General features: G+C 46.8%; 1 protein-coding gene across 1 annotated transcript in view; it reads left to right on the forward strand.

The window, feature by feature from the left end:
* The window catches only part of LOC121276438 (androgen-dependent TFPI-regulating protein-like), a 148,766-nt gene that overhangs the window by 101,579 nt on the left and 31,557 nt on the right, over positions 1–15,630 (forward strand). Inside the window, exons 4-5 of the mRNA XM_041184844.1 lie at positions 9,103–9,218; positions 10,068–10,219. Of these exons, the coding sequence (XP_041040778.1) occupies positions 9,103–9,218; positions 10,068–10,219 (268 nt within the window). The remainder of the gene's footprint in view (positions 1–9,102; positions 9,219–10,067; positions 10,220–15,630) is intronic.

The raw sequence follows: 15,630 nt of genomic DNA on the forward strand, positions 1-15,630 counted from the left end.
TTAGAGTGCAGCCGCGCGCACACCTCTCAGTGCTTCCAGCCCAGGACTGCTGCACAGAAGACAAGGGCCCTGAAAGGCAAGAAGACTGGAGCCCTCCGATTTAGTGACACATGTCTGGAATGCCTTTTGGACACAGTGGAGGCCTGTTGTGATGCCTTCGAACTCGCTCTGGCTGCAGGAGGGGCAGCAACATCACCATTCTGGCTTGAGAAGTGGTGGCAGCGGTAGTCAGTGCCAACACCCTGCAAAAGAGGATAGCCACCCAGTGCTGAAAGAGGGTGAATGATCTCCTCTGTTTTTCCAGGGTAAGTCACTATTCTGATAAAAACAAAAAACTGCAGATGCTGGAAATCCAAAACAAAAACAGAATTACCTGGAAAAACTCAGCAGGTCTGGCAGCATCGGCGGAGAAGAAAAGAGTTGACGTTTCGAGTCCTCATGACCCTTCAACAGAACTAGGTGAATCCAAGGAGAGGGGAGAAAGAGGAATCTGCTGAAACCCTCATTGAAGACCTGTCACAATGCTCATCCACACCCTCCACCAGCGCAGAGACACACACCTCAGGAGGGCTGCCGGAGACCAGAAATCTCCTGAGTCTGAGTCACAGGATGAGCCCCATATCTGAGTTGCTGGAGCTGCAAAGAAAAGCTCGGGAACATCAGGCAGGGATGTCCATTGCTCTCCTCAGATTGCAAGGCACGATGGAGGAGTCTGACTGCCTTCAGGCTGAGGTGGTAGCGCCGGCATGCTAATGCACTGAGGTCAACACTGGTGGGATGGCGGCCGCCATGGAGACCTTGGTCCATGACATCAGTCCTGCACCGCTGGGCGGGCTCAACTCCATCGCTGACGTCACTTTCTTTGCCACTGGCAGTGGGTGCCCACCATGTCCCCGTGGCGCTAAATCCTGCAGCAGGTGGCAGACATGACTGAGCAGTTCCCTGTACATGCGCAGCTTTCAGTGACACTGGTTGTTGGTCAAGTGCAGGAATGACAACCACCATCTATAAAGCCTGGGTCTAGCTATGTACCGATCAGTGATGACTCGCTGTGGCTCTTCCCCAACGTGTGTGGAAGCCCTATTGCCCCTTCTTCCTGAGGGTGCTGCTGTTCCCTCTGTTCTGCCAGGAACCTCAATAACACTCTTCTCCTTCGTCTCCACTTTCTGTAAGCCACGAGGCATACAGCTAGGTCACCAGGCTCCATGCTCCTAATGTATTCCTCCTGCAGGATTAAAGGCGGAGATATGTGGGTTAGCTTGGGTACACTAAGAACCTCTCTGAAGGCCCCTTAGTGCATCCCAGAGAGTGCTGGCCACTGCTTGGATGGCCAGAGTTTAGTGCGCTGCATGGCTGCCCGAGACCCACACACCTCTGCTCCTCTCCACCTTACAGATCGGTGGCGGCTTCCCCCACTGGACTGCATGCTGTGCTCTCAGCTCAGGCGCAGGCATTCTCCTAACCCGCACTGCAAGGCTTCACTGTTAGCTTGAACCATGGGGGAGACTGGTCCAAACCGGGATGATGACATTGCAAGGATTGTGAGTGCCTCCACCAGTGTCTGCTCCATGGCCACCTTTAGCAAGGGATTGTACAATTTGCTGAGTCATCCAATTGTTCTGCAGTCCACTAAAACGCTTATTAGTTTGCAATCTGTGCCTGAGGGGTTCAAAGCTCTGGAGCATTTGGCGGCACTTTCAGGTCTCTGCATTGTTTGAGTGGGCAGGTAAACTAGAAACACAACTCCAAGCATGCCAATGTGGCTGCGCCTGAACTGTCTCAGCTGCAGAGGAATGGGTCTCTTTATACAAGGGCCCGAATTTTCCCGTTGGCGTGCAGGGGTGGGCCCCGCAAGCCGACACATAAAATGAGGCAGCAATTGTCTGCAATTTTCTGGGGCCCGTGCGATCTTCAGGACGTTGCACAGGTACAGTGGGCAGGCAGATAGGAGACATTTGTATAAACCTCATCCATGGGTGGTAGAAGAGGAGTGAGTGGGGTGGCGAATGTGACCTTTCAGTTATTGAAGTGTGAAAGCTACTGCTACTTGCCTGTGTGAGCAGGAATAATTCAAAACTCATACTAGCTGCTTGGACAGGAGTAAAAGCCTTCGGGTCAGGACTCTACAGTAAAGATCATTTTTGGGGCCTGCAGCTTTCAGGAAACCTTCCCTTTGCCTGGGAATGGGAGTTGTGCGCTCCACTAGAGGTACCTCCTCTGAGGAGGAAGAGAGGGCCAGAAGGGGGAGGAGGCCAGGACTCCACATTCAGTCTCCAGGGGAGCCACCTTTGGGAGGAGAGGCACAGGCACAAGGGGCGCAGGGCCAAGAGGTAATCCAAGGCAGAAGGGGCCGCAGAAGATACCACTATCCTGCTGCCAGGGTATACAGTTGGTGAAGCAGCTACCTCAATATGTCTGAGGTCCAATTCCGAAGGAGACTCTGTCTCTCAAGGGAGACAATCACCTCCATCTGTCAGATGATAGGCCCTGAGATCTCCATAAACTGTGTGGGTGGGCACCCCATTCCAATGGTTCTAAAGGTCAATAATGTCAAACAACTCACTCATAACATCATGGGTTCCCGTCCACTTGCTGCCGTCAACTTCTATGCCTCCTGCTCTTTCGAGGGGTCGGTGGGTGATCTCTACAGAGTCTCCCAATCAGCTGTCCACACTTGTGCCAAGCAGGTTACAGACGCTCTGTTCAGGTGTGCATTGACCTTCATCCACTACTGCTGGGATGAGGCCAGTCAGACAGAGCAAGCCATAGGCTTCATGGCCATTGCTGACTTCACCCACATCCAGAGTGCTATAGACTGCACACATGTGGCCATCAAGGCACCAGTGGGTGAGCCCGGTGTCTTCGTCAACAGGAAGGGCTTCCACTCCATGAACGTGAAGGTGCCGGAGCTCTTCAATGCTCCAGCATGGCTGGACGAAAGGCTGCTGGGTGACAAGTGCCATCCCCTCAAAAGGTGGCTCATGACGCCTCTCCACCATCCAAGAATAGAAGCTGAGTAGCGGTACAATAGGAACCACACCTCCACAAGGGCTGTAGTGGAGAAAGCCATTGGTCTTCTCAAGATGCGCTTCCGATGCGTGGACCCCTCAGGGGGTGCACTCCAGTACCCCCCCCCCCCCCCCCCAGATCGTGTGATCTGATAGTGGTTACATGCTGCACTCTCCACAATCTGGTGCTGCAAAGGGGGGACGCAGTGGACGAGGAAGACATAGAAGCAGTTGCTGCAGCTGCACACAATGAGTCCAGCAGTGAGTCCAAGGATGAGCACACACAGGGAAATGCTGAGGGGGTAGACGCTGACCTGGGCATACTCCAGGGGGGCAGAGACACCTGTGAGGCTTTAATCCAAAGAACGTTCAGCTAGTCCACCACAGATGGACCTTCAACACACACCAGGCTGCAGGCTCAATACCTGAGTGCTAAATCTGCCTGGATACTAACATTAACTAAGGCCCTTGTCAATAAAGCTCAATGTCAAACAACTCACTCACAACATCATGGGTTCCCTTCCAACTGCAGAAGTAAGGAATCACCCTGAGCCATGGCAACATATCAACATTTGAGAAAACAAATGTAACTTCGTAAAGCAAAAAAAATGTTGTTGGACATCACACCAAGTTTTCAATAAACCACTATGGGTCAACATAAAAGCACCAGTGAGAAATCTGTGGTGTTCCTAAGTTGCCTTAAATTTATGCTTACGGGTACTATGTCTAGGTGCTCCCCCCTCGCTGGCATTGGCATCTGAGACACCCTGCTCACAGTGCTGTCCTGTTGGCCTTAATGACCTTGGCGGCCATCCTCTGGCCTGTGGAGCCTGTGCTGGCCCCACCTGGGAGGGAGCGGCCAGTACCACGGCTGGCATCTCCCCAGTCGCCACAGCCTCATTGGATGCCACGGTCACTGGCAGATGGGTGGAGGAGCTGCTGCCCTCATCCGGAGTGCCCTGAGAGGAGCCTGCAGAGACAACAGGCAGCTGCTGCACTGACGTGAGATCACTTCGGACTTCTCTGCTCACCGTTGTTGGATGGGCATCGAGCTGGGATACTTGGTGCCCAAACCATCTCCCACATGGGCACTGACCAGCTGAGGTCAATGCCGATGTGAGGGATTGCAGGTCCCAGCGCAACCCCAGGAGCCTCTCCATGAGAATCGCCACTCTGTCCATGGAGGAATCATGGCGCTCGGCCATGAGGCTCATTGCATTGGTGATGTTCTGCATGGACTCCTCCAGCATGGGCACTATGCCATGCATAGCCTCATGTATCTCCACCAGATCCTCCCGCATACCCTGCAGCACTTCCAGCGTTTGCTGCCTCACAAACGATTCCAGAGGCACATCGCCAGCCACCGACCGAGCATGTGCCTAGTCCACTGCAGTCCTTTGACTCCCGGCGCCCTGGGAACTCTGTTTCTGCCTGCACCCCAAGTGAGCGTGAACTGCCCTCACCGCTGTGTCCCGGGACACTAGCCAGATCTAATTGCCACTGAGGTGCTAGTATCTGAGCTGGTGCCTGCCTGGCAGAGATGGTGTGACGCTGGTGAGTGGATTTCCTCTGGGACCTTGGGGTGAGAGGTGGCCCTTCTGCCTCCTCCTCCTGGCCCTGTTCCAGTGATGCCGAAAGGAAGAACAAGGACATTTGATTAGTTACAGTGCAGACAATGTCAATTTGCATGTAGGTCCCCCGGATCAATATGCGCTCATCCTTTCATAATAAATGGTGAACCCACGTTGCTAATTTCAATCACTGAGCATTCAGCCATGCCATGGCTCCTGGGACACACATGGTGACCTAAGTACTCACCAAACATACCTCCCTGTAGCACCCCAGCCTCACCACCGCCGGTGGACCTGAGCGCATGGCACCTCTCCAGATCCATGGCCTGCTGCTCAAAAGCTGTCAGGATTGCCAACTGGTCCTGGCCTCTGCTAGCCCGCATCCGTTCAGTCTTCACCTGAAAAGGAAAGAAGAGCATTGATTAGTTCAGCCTGGATTCCCATCGCATCTCTTCCAACCCAGCCAGAGTGGGACATTGCAGGGCTCCAGTTCTTTGTCACCCCACAGCTGCTGCACACTCACCCAAACAAGCCAAGGCTGACCCCACCCCAACTTTGCTCAAATGTTGCCTCCTTCACATGTGGCACCACAAGGTATTACTTTGCTATGCAAGAAAGCACAAGCACGTGGAACGCAAACACCAGCAGATGGATTGGTGCCCTGCCAATGGGAGCTCCCCTCCCACCATGTTAGCATCCTGACTTTGACATGCTTTCCATTTCCAGCACTCTGCCTAGGTGCAGATCCTTGACTTTCACCCCCATTCTATACTCTGGGTGTTAGTGTCACACATGCTGCGGGTGCAAAACTCATCCTAGCTCAACCCTCTCAGGGTGAACTGGGCATGGGAAATATCTGCTGGCACACCCGGTGAGGGATTCAATGCCGTTACTGTTCTCAGACTTGCTGGGGTGGGGAGAGGTGGGTTGGGGGGAAAGGGGTGACGGCTGAATTAAGCAACCTCAGGCAACATGGTACTCACCCTTCCTGAGCACAGGACGTCATTGAATCTCTTGTGGTACTGGACCCAGCGTGCAATCACGCTGACGTGCCCAGATGATCCAGTGTGGTGGGATGATTCTGGCGAGCAGGGTTTACAATGAGATGCAGATGTATTAAAATGAAGTGCTCGACATGTGGCAGCGGGAAACATGGCCCACCATTGACGGGTGGAATGGACAATCGCAAACAGGTCTCACAACGCTTGAAACTGAATTTTGGCCTTCCAGCCATATTGTCCGCTCATGCCCGTCATGATGCCCCCGACATCCACAGGCACCAAAAATTACACCCTTAGAGTATTTCCTCATGAAGAAGTTCCTTGATCACTGTGACGTCAGATGAATGCTTTCTGAGTGCTTAAGTTATGCTAGACGATCACAAATGAAGTTGTTTGGGCTTTGTGTGATTTCATTTCATTTAATCATTAGTTAATTATCAATTATGTCATTTGATAGCTATTTGATGTCAAATGATGGCTAATAGATTGCTTCTGAATGCAGATCATTACAAATTAATGTTTTTAAACGCAGAATGATGGCAAAATTTTGTGGTAGGGGAGTCTTTTTCTAAATACTTGTTATTCAGAAGGGGAATGGGACTGATGTACTCAAACATTCTTTCCTCCCTAGCAAGGATTCTGAATGAGACAGTGCTGGCACAATAGTCACCTAAATTTAAAACCAAACCCTTACTTCCTGCCATTCCAGTAGTTCCAAGGATTTCACACTCTTCTGGGTCAAAACTTCTGCCTGAAAACCACTATTTATGGTACAGTTGCCAGAAACCATGCTACCACTGTGCCTATAAATGGTTGGCTATGATCAACTTTCAGTTCATAGCCTGCCCTCCTCTCCCCAGACCCTGGAGGCCCAATTGGGAGAGCTTCTCACCCTTCCCTTCCCTAGTTGTCCGGCTTTCTGCTGGACAGCCGCTAGTTGGCTGCATAATGCTTCATTCAGCCTCTTCATAAGGTGGTGTGGGAGTTGGCAAACCACCCAACTCCGGATGAGACTCTCACCCACTGCCAAAAAGTGTAAAATTTACCTACGTGTCCAAGCCGCTCACTTCCTCACTAGAGGAAGAATCAGTGTCTGAAAACACTCTGGCCATTGCCCATTGACGCCTCCGCTGCCTTAATACTCCTAGTAACTTTTGCCCTGCCTCCATTGGATTCTTAGGACCTTGGAGACACCTTTCTAGCAACAACAAGTGGAGTATAATGTGGGAAAATGTGAAGTTGTTCACATTGGCAGGAAGAATAAAAAAGCAGAGTATCACTTAAATGAAAATGACTGCAGAGCTCAGAGATGCAGAGGGATCTGGGTGTTCTAGTGCATGAGTCACAAAAAGTTAGTATGCAGGTACAGCATGTAATCAGGAAGGCTAATGGTATCCTTTATTACGAAAGGGATTGAACATAAAAGTAAGGATGTTATGCTTCAGTTATACAGGACATTGGTGGGAACACATCTCGAATAGCGTGTGCAGTTTTGTCTACTTATTTATAGATGGATGTAAATGTGTTGGAGGTGGTTCAGAGGAGGTTTACTAGATTGATACCTGGAATGAGTGGGTTGTCTTATGAGGTTAGGCTGGACAGACTGGGTTTGTTTCCACTGGAGTTTAGAAGAGTGAGGGGTGTCTTGATTGAAATTTATAAGATTCTGAATGGCCTTGACAAGGTGGACATGGAAAGGATGTTTCGTCTTGTGGTTGAGTCCAGAACTAGGGGGCATTGCTTTAAAATTAGTGGTCACCCTTTTAAGACAGAGAAAGGAGCATTTTTTCTCTGGGGGTTGTGCGACTTTGGAACTCTGCCTCAGAAGGCAGTGGAATTAGGGTCACTGAATATTTTTAAGGCAGAGATAAATAGATTCCTGTTAGGCTAAGGGATCAAAAGTTCCCAGGGGTAGATGGGAATGTAGAACTCAAAATGCAAGCAGATCAGCCATGATCTTATTGAATGGCGGAGCAGGCTCAAGGGACCGAATGGCTTACTCTTGCTCCTATTTTGTACGTTTGTATGTCATAACAACCATCTTTGGCCCCTCCCTCAGCAAAGCCACCAAACCTGATAACCTGGCTTGCTCGAACCACACGCTGCAGCTAGGTTCACTGATTTACCTTTTAGCCTCTTGACACTGCTGGCTGATTTCTCACCTCATTTCACTTGGCGATCCTGGGCTTCCTGAGTGCTCCCTGATAAAATAGAAAATATCTGGCAAAATCTGGCTCTGTTGGCTCCTTAATAACATAAAGTGCCTTCCTGCCTCTGTTTAGCTTGTCATCGATCCACCACATCCGCCTTCGGAAAATAGGCCGATGGCGGAGAGCAGTTGGGGATCCTGCTCAAAATGGGCTCCTGCTATTTTACAGTACCCCCCCACCCTCGCCACCTCCTCCCCCCAACTTCATGGGGCTGGTAAAATTCTGCCCAAGGTCTCCACCCAAAACTTTTGCCCATCTTTTCTTTCTACTGATGCTTACTGTCCTGTTTTGTAGCATCAATGCTTTAATTTCAGATTTTTTTCATCTCTGCTGGTTATGAATGGTGTAAGATCCAACAGTAGGGAAAGTAAAGTTTTCCAAAGATGCGAGGAAAGATTTTTTTTTCTGCAGCAGTGAGCATTGTTGCAGGCCTGCCATCTTAGACCTTGTACCATTGGGTACATGGGGCATCTGATTGGTTTGGAACAGTGACTAGTTTGAAATAGTGCAGATTCACAAGGGTTTTGCTGAATTGCAACAATTGTGCAAGACATTCATGGTTTCTACATTTTGATTCAATTCAGATTCTCAACCATATATTGTGCTTATTTTCAAAAACAACTTGAGTAGTATGACAGACTTGAGCACAAAATCTTGGCTGGTGCTCCAGTGCAGTATTGAGGCAGTGCTATACTGCTTAAAGGTGCTGTTTACTGGTGAAATATTACACCAAGATGCTATCCGCCCTCTCAGGTTGATGTGAATTGTAGTATAAAGGTATCTGGCATAGCAAGGGTTAATGTGGGACTGGGAAGCTGTACTGCCCACAATGTGATGTAAACAGACACATCACCTGAGACTAGAGAGAGTTGTGGACTGGACAGAGACCTGTGTAGAAGCTAGTTTGTTAGCTCATAGCTTGGGCTATACCTTGCATATATGTACATAGTAATGTGTTATCAACAAACAGTTAATGTTCAACCATACAAGATTCGGAACCCCTTTGTGAGACCTACTGAATATACAACATACAATATGAATAATCTCATGTCATTCTTTGAAGAAGAGCATGGGAATTCTCCCTGGTGGTCTGCCTAATATTTATCTCTGAACGAACACCATTAAAACAGGTTATCTTGTTCATTATCACATTGTTTGTGAATTCTTGCTGAGTGCAAATTAGCTGCCATGATTCCTACATTTCAACAGCAACTTCACTTCAAATAAACTCCACTGGTTGTAAAGCATTTTGGGGCATCTTGAGGTCATGAAACGGAATGGTATAAATGCAAGTCTTTCTTCCTTATTGCAGCACACTGTGGTATTGCCACTGATCTTGTTGGAGCTGTTCAATACGTCACACCAATACCCAAAACGAAGAACCGGGCTTCTCCTCCTAGGATTTGTCTCCATTTCCTATCTACTATGGTAAGGACTGTACACAGATACATGAACATGAATGAATGGAGAAACGATCCATTTTCAATTCCAAATGTGTTTTTAAGTCTCATCACTAAAGTCTTTGGGCATATTTGACTTTTTTCTTTAACACGAGCAACGTCCTCAGTAAGACTTTCAGCTAAGTTTAATAAGGTTTGGAATTATGGTAAATTTTCTGCTTAAAGCCATTCCCTCTGGAATTGCATATCAGGAAGTCATACTTGGAATGTCCTAATTTTTGTGTTACAATGAATGAGAAATCAGGAGCTTTATGCGTTTAACTTACTGACATATGCTGCTGGTGGCTGGGGCATTGCATTGAGAGCACAAGTGCAGAAAATTGATATAAAGTGTGCCATATGTATATGAAAAGAAAGCACATATGTTGTAAATATAGATGAAGGAGGCTCTTTGACTTAACTAATTCATCTTTCAAACAAGCCCATAAACACCCCCATCCCATCATAGCATCAAACTCCCTTTCAAATGACTCCAGGCTTTTTTTGCCTCCACTACCCTAACTAGGAGACCAGATATGAAGCTTTCTTCAGCCTGGCATTAATTTGTTTTTATCAGTTTATGCCTATGTTGGCCTGGGCCTGCAGTCATGTTTAACTTGAAATAATTTTCAGACGAACCTTTTCTAATACATCTAGTATCTCGTATAGCTCTAATTAGATGTATACATCTTTCTGTCAAACTCAAACTAAAGTTGTTATTCTGTAAATGTACTCATGTTTTCATTAAATAAAGTATCAGAATCTACATAGACAAATTTCCATTCCAAATTTCTGATGATTCAATTCAGTAAAATGGAATATATTCTTTTTAATATAGGGTTCTCTGGATTTACTATGCAGCTGGAGCCTGGGTCTATCCCCTGTTGGGCCTATTTAATCGACTAGGCCTGGTGTTATTTTTCGCAGTGAGTCTTCTGTTGGTGATGTCCTTGTACCTTCTGGGGGAGAAGCTCACCTTGTTGGCCTGGGGTAAGTAATTATTCAATTATAACATGCACATGATGACAAATTACAGGGGTATAGATTTTAATATACTAAAATCTTTTTCAGTTTTTTTAGTCAGTAGTATCATTGAGCTTTATTGCCTCCAAGCAAGAGTTTCAGTTAACTAAACCTGTCAAGCCCGCTAAGAATCTTGTATGTTTCAACAAGGTTGCCTTGTCATTCTTTTAACTCTAATGAGTACAGCCCCAGCCTACTCAACCTCTCCTCATAAGAAAATCCCTCTGCACCCGGGATCAACCTAGTGAACCTTCTCTGGACTGCCTTTCCTTAGATTAGGGGACCAAAATTGTTCACAGTATTCTAGGTGTGGTTTTATAGTTTTAGCAAGACTTCCCTATTTTTATACTCCATTCACTTTGAAATAAACGTTAGCATTCTATTGTCTTCCCTATTACCTGCTGAACTTGTATGCTAGCTTTTTGTGATATATGCACGAGGACCCCCAAATCCCTCTGTGCTGCAGCTTTCTTCAGTCTTTCTCCATTTAAGTATTATTCTGCTCCTCTATTCTTCCTGCCAAAGTGCATGACCTCACATTATTCCACATTATATTCCATCTGCCATGTTGTTGCCCAAGAACTTAACCTGTCTATATCCCTCTGTAGACTCTTTGTGTCATCCTCACCACTTGCATTCCCACCTACTTTTGTGTCATCTGCAAGCTTGGCGATAGTACATTAATTTCCCTCATCCAAGTCATTAATATATATTGTAAATAATTGTGGCCCCAGCACTGACCTCTGTGGCACTCCACTAGTTACAGGTTGCCATCCTGAAAATGCCCCCTGTATCCCAACTCTGTTCTATTAGTTAGCTAGTCCTCTGTCCATGCTAATATACTACCCCAATACCATTAAGTAGCCTTATGTGTGGTACCTTATTGAATGCCTTTTGGAAATCCAAACATATTACATCTACTGGTTGCCCTTTATCTACCTGCTTGTTACCTCCTCAAAGAATTCAAATAAATTTGTCAGGCATGATTTCCCCTTTATGAAGCCATGCTGACTCTATTTTTTGTCTCCCTCCCTTTTTGAATTAGGTTGTTACATTCGCAGTTTTCCAATCCTCTGGGACTTTTCCAGAATCTGAGGATTGTTGGAAGATTACTACCAGAGCATCCACTATCTCTGCAACTATTTCCTTTAATATCCTAGGATGCAACCCATCAGGTCTAGGTGACTTATCGGCCTTTAGCCCCATTAGCTTCCCTAGTACTTTTTCTCTAATGGGGATTGTTATTGTATTTATTTTCTACCCCCCGTCGCCTCCTTTTCCCCCCTGATTATTTAGTATATTTGGAATGCTATTGGTCTCTTCTACCGTGAAGACTGATGTAAAGTATTTATTCAACTCCGCTGCCATTTCCTGGTTTCCCATTATTATTACCCCAACCTCATTCTCTAAGGGATCAATATGGACCTTGGCCTCTCTCTTCCTTTTTATATTTTTAAAGAAGCTCTTACTGTCTAAGCCCTTCTCTCCCTAACTGGTAAAAGTCTGGGAAAGCATTCTCAAGGCCTTTGTGTTCTGTGTGTATATTTTTTCCCTCTCTCTCTCTCTCTGCTCTTGGCAAAGGTTTTTAGCTGAGTTAAGTGGAATTAAATTTTTAACCCCTTCATTAGCTGGGTCAGATCCTTAACAGGAGAAAATTGCATGCATATGCTGCAGTAGCTGGGACTTAGAAAAATCTTCTCACTTCTGACATAATCACTAAAACAGGGGTGGGTTCTGAGGCAGGGGTAAGGAGCATGAAATTACATGAACTGGATTCCGTCTGGGTTCCTGCCTGCCCCGACTTCTGAGTGATTTCACGCTAGGGTGAGCAGGGCCTCTTGATGGCCATGTAAGGGCCGTTTCCCGCCCAGCCCCAATTTTTAGGCTGGCCTCCTTATCGTGTCCACGAACAGTCTATACATGGCCCAGCCAGAACCGGACACATTTTTGCGCCTTATTGTTGAATTTGGCAAGATCTGCAACAGTGCAGGGTTCCTCTAGTGATAGGCATTGCAGGAGATGTTTCATAGTCTGTAGCTCAGTTCCACATTCACAAGTTTTCGGGCTGGTTGTATATCTCCATTTGCTGGTGAGCGGATGACAGCAAAGGAGGGGAAGGGAGGAAATGAAGGGAGTTAGATCTCAGGCAGGAAGTGGTGGGTGCCTCCACCAGAAGCCCCCCTCAAACGGAGGGGGTGCCCTCCCCTTAAAGCTCAGTGACCTGCGGACCTCCCTCCGCAACCCCCCCGCCCCCACCCCCCAAACTGGCCTATCAGCCTCCTCCTGACCCCTCAGGCGTGCCCTCTCCTTCCTGCCTGGACCCCTGATACTTACCTTTTTCTCCAGTTGCCTGGATTTAGGTTCAGGACACTTCTTGCAGTGCCTCTTCTGGCCACTGCAGCACTGTTCTTTGATTGGCCTCAATCTGATTGGCCAACAACTCTCCAAGATGGGACATCCTCCAAAATGAGGTGCAGAAGTCCCGCCTATGGCCAATCAATGCTCAGACATCCCCGCCGTCTCTTCTTTGACTCTTCCTAAAAATTCTGAGCTTAAGAGTTTTCACTCATGAACAAGGTCCTTGATCTCTGCGATGTCAGTTGAATGCCTTCTGAGCACTTAAATGATGCTAGATGCTCGCAAATAATGTTTGGGTATTGTGTGATTTCATTGTATGTCAGTTAACCACCAATTTGTTTGCTATTGGGAGTTAAACGATGACTAAAAGATTACTTTGGAACACAGATCATCACAAATGTGTGCAAATGAACACTGTAGAATGATGCCAAAATTTCCTGATAGGGAAGCAAGGTACACACAATATGGAAATGAGGAAAAGTGTCTTATTTTTAAGCCTATCATCATGTATTCAACTCAAATGGAAGCTAAACAGTTGGATGCTCCGCCATTTGGCTTTGGCTGATTTCAATGAAAACTGGGGCTTCATTAGATGCAGGCTTTTTGTACTCAAAACTCTTACATTTAGTACCTTGCAGCAGCTCTGTGCTCTCAAACATTAAGTTGGCCTCAGGTCTCAGGATCCAGTGTTATGCGGCACTGGTGCCTGATGCAGATGAGGCACTGCAGACCACAATATTGGACCCACAATCTAATAACTGAAAGACTTAACCAATTGTATGAAGCAATTAATTATTGGAGTATTGTGTTCAGTGCATCATGGCAGATAGTAAAATTTTCATTCCACCTTTTGGAATAAGCATGAATCCAATATATTATTTGGTTGACCAATATATTGTGACTTTTTTTATTTGTTCATAGAATATAAACATCACTAGCAAGGTCAACATTCCCAGTTGTCCCTGAGAAGATGGTGGTGAGCTACCTTCCTGAACCACTGCAGTTTATGTGTTGTAGGTATACCCACAGTGCTGTTAGGGAGGGAGTTCCAGGATTTTGATCCAATGACTGAAGGAGTGGGATATAGTTCCAAATCAGGATGGTGTGTGGCTTAGGGAAATTTTCAAAGAACAAAGAACAAAGAAAAGTACAGCACATGAACAGGTCCTTCGGCCCTACAAGCCTGTGCCAATCATATTGCCCGTCAACTAAAACATTTTGCACTTCCGGGGTCCATATCCCTTTATTCCCATCCTATTCATGTATTTATCAAGCTGCCTCTTAAACACCACTATCGTACCTGCTTCCACCACCTCCTCTGGCAGCGAATTCCAGACACTCACTACCCTCTGTGTAAAAAAACTTGCCCCGCACATTTCCTCTATAGTTTTCTCCTCTCACCTTAAATCAATGTCCCCTAGTAATTGACTCTTCCACCCTGGGAAAAAGCTTCTGACTATCTACTCTGTCCATGCCACTCATAATTTTGTAAACTTCTATCAAGTTGGCCCTCAATCTCCATCGCTCTAGTGAGAACAATCCGAGTTTCTCCAACCTCTCCTCATAGCTAATAACCTCCAGACCGGGCAGCATCCTGGTAAACCTCCTCTGCACCCTCTCTAATGCCTCCATATCCTTCCGGTAATGTGGTGACCAGAATTGCATGCAATATTCCATGTGTGGCCTAACCAAGGTTCCATACAGCTGCAGCATGACTTCCCAGCTTTTATACTCAATATCCCTGCCAATGAAGGCAAGCATGCCATATGCCTTCCTGACTACCTTATCCACCTGCGTTGCCACTTTCAGTGACCTGTGGACCTGTACACCCAGATCCCTCTGCCTGTCAATGCACTTAAGGGTTCTGCCATTTACTGTATAATTCCTGCCTGTATTAGACCTTCCAAAATGCATTACCACGCATTTGTCCAGATTAAATTCCATCTGCCATTTCTCCGCCCAAGTCTCCAACCAATCTATATCCCGTTGTATCCTTTGACAATCCTCTACACTATCTGCAACTCCTCCAACCTTAGTGTCGTCTGCAAAGTTACTAATTAGCCCAGTTACATTTTCCTCCAAATCATTTATGTATACTACAAACAGCAAATGTCCCAGCACTGATCCCTGCGGAACTCCACTAGTCACAGCTCTCCATTCAGAAAAGTACCCTTCCACTGCTACCCTCTGTCTTCTACGACCAAGCCAATTCTGTATCCATCTTGCCAGTTCACCTCTGATCCCATGCGACTTTACCTTCTGTACCAGTCTGCATGAGGGACCTTGTCAAAGGCCTTACTGAAATCCATGTATATAACATCCACTGCCCTTCCATCGTAGATCATCTTTGTCACTTCCTCGAAAAACTCGATTAAGTTAGTGAGACATGATCTCCCCTTCACATAACCATGCTGCCTCTCACTAATACGCCCATTTGCTTCCAAATGGTAGTAAATCCTGTCGCGAAGAATCTTCTCCAATAATTTCCCTACCACTGACGTATGGCTCACCAGCCTGTAATTTCCTGGATTATCCCTGATACCCTTTTTAAACAATGGAACAACATTGGCCATTCTCCAGTCCTCTGGGACCTCATCCATAGCCAGTGAGGATGCAAAGATTTCTGTCAAGGCCCCAGCAATCTCCTCCCTTGCCTCCCTCAGTACTCTGGGGTAGATCCCATCTGGGCCTGGGGACTTATCCACCTTAATATTCTTCAAGATGCCTAACACCTCTTTTTTGATCTCAACATGATCCAGGCTATCTACACACTCTTCCCTAGACAAATCGACTGCTAAGTCCTTCTCTTTGGTGAATATTGATGAGAAATATTCATTTAGTATCTCTCCCATTTCTTCTGGCTCCACACACAGATTCCCACCTCTGTCCCTGTGTGGGCCTACCCTTTCCCTGGCTACCCTCTTACTTTTTACATATGTATAAAAGGCCTTGGGATTTTCCTTAATCCTGGTTGCCAGTGACTTTTCAAGAACCCTTTTAGCCCTCCTGACTCCTTGCTT

Source organism: Carcharodon carcharias, chromosome 3 (genome assembly GCF_017639515.1).
Source record: "Carcharodon carcharias isolate sCarCar2 chromosome 3, sCarCar2.pri, whole genome shotgun sequence".
Lineage (NCBI taxonomy): Eukaryota > Metazoa > Chordata > Chondrichthyes > Lamniformes > Lamnidae > Carcharodon > Carcharodon carcharias.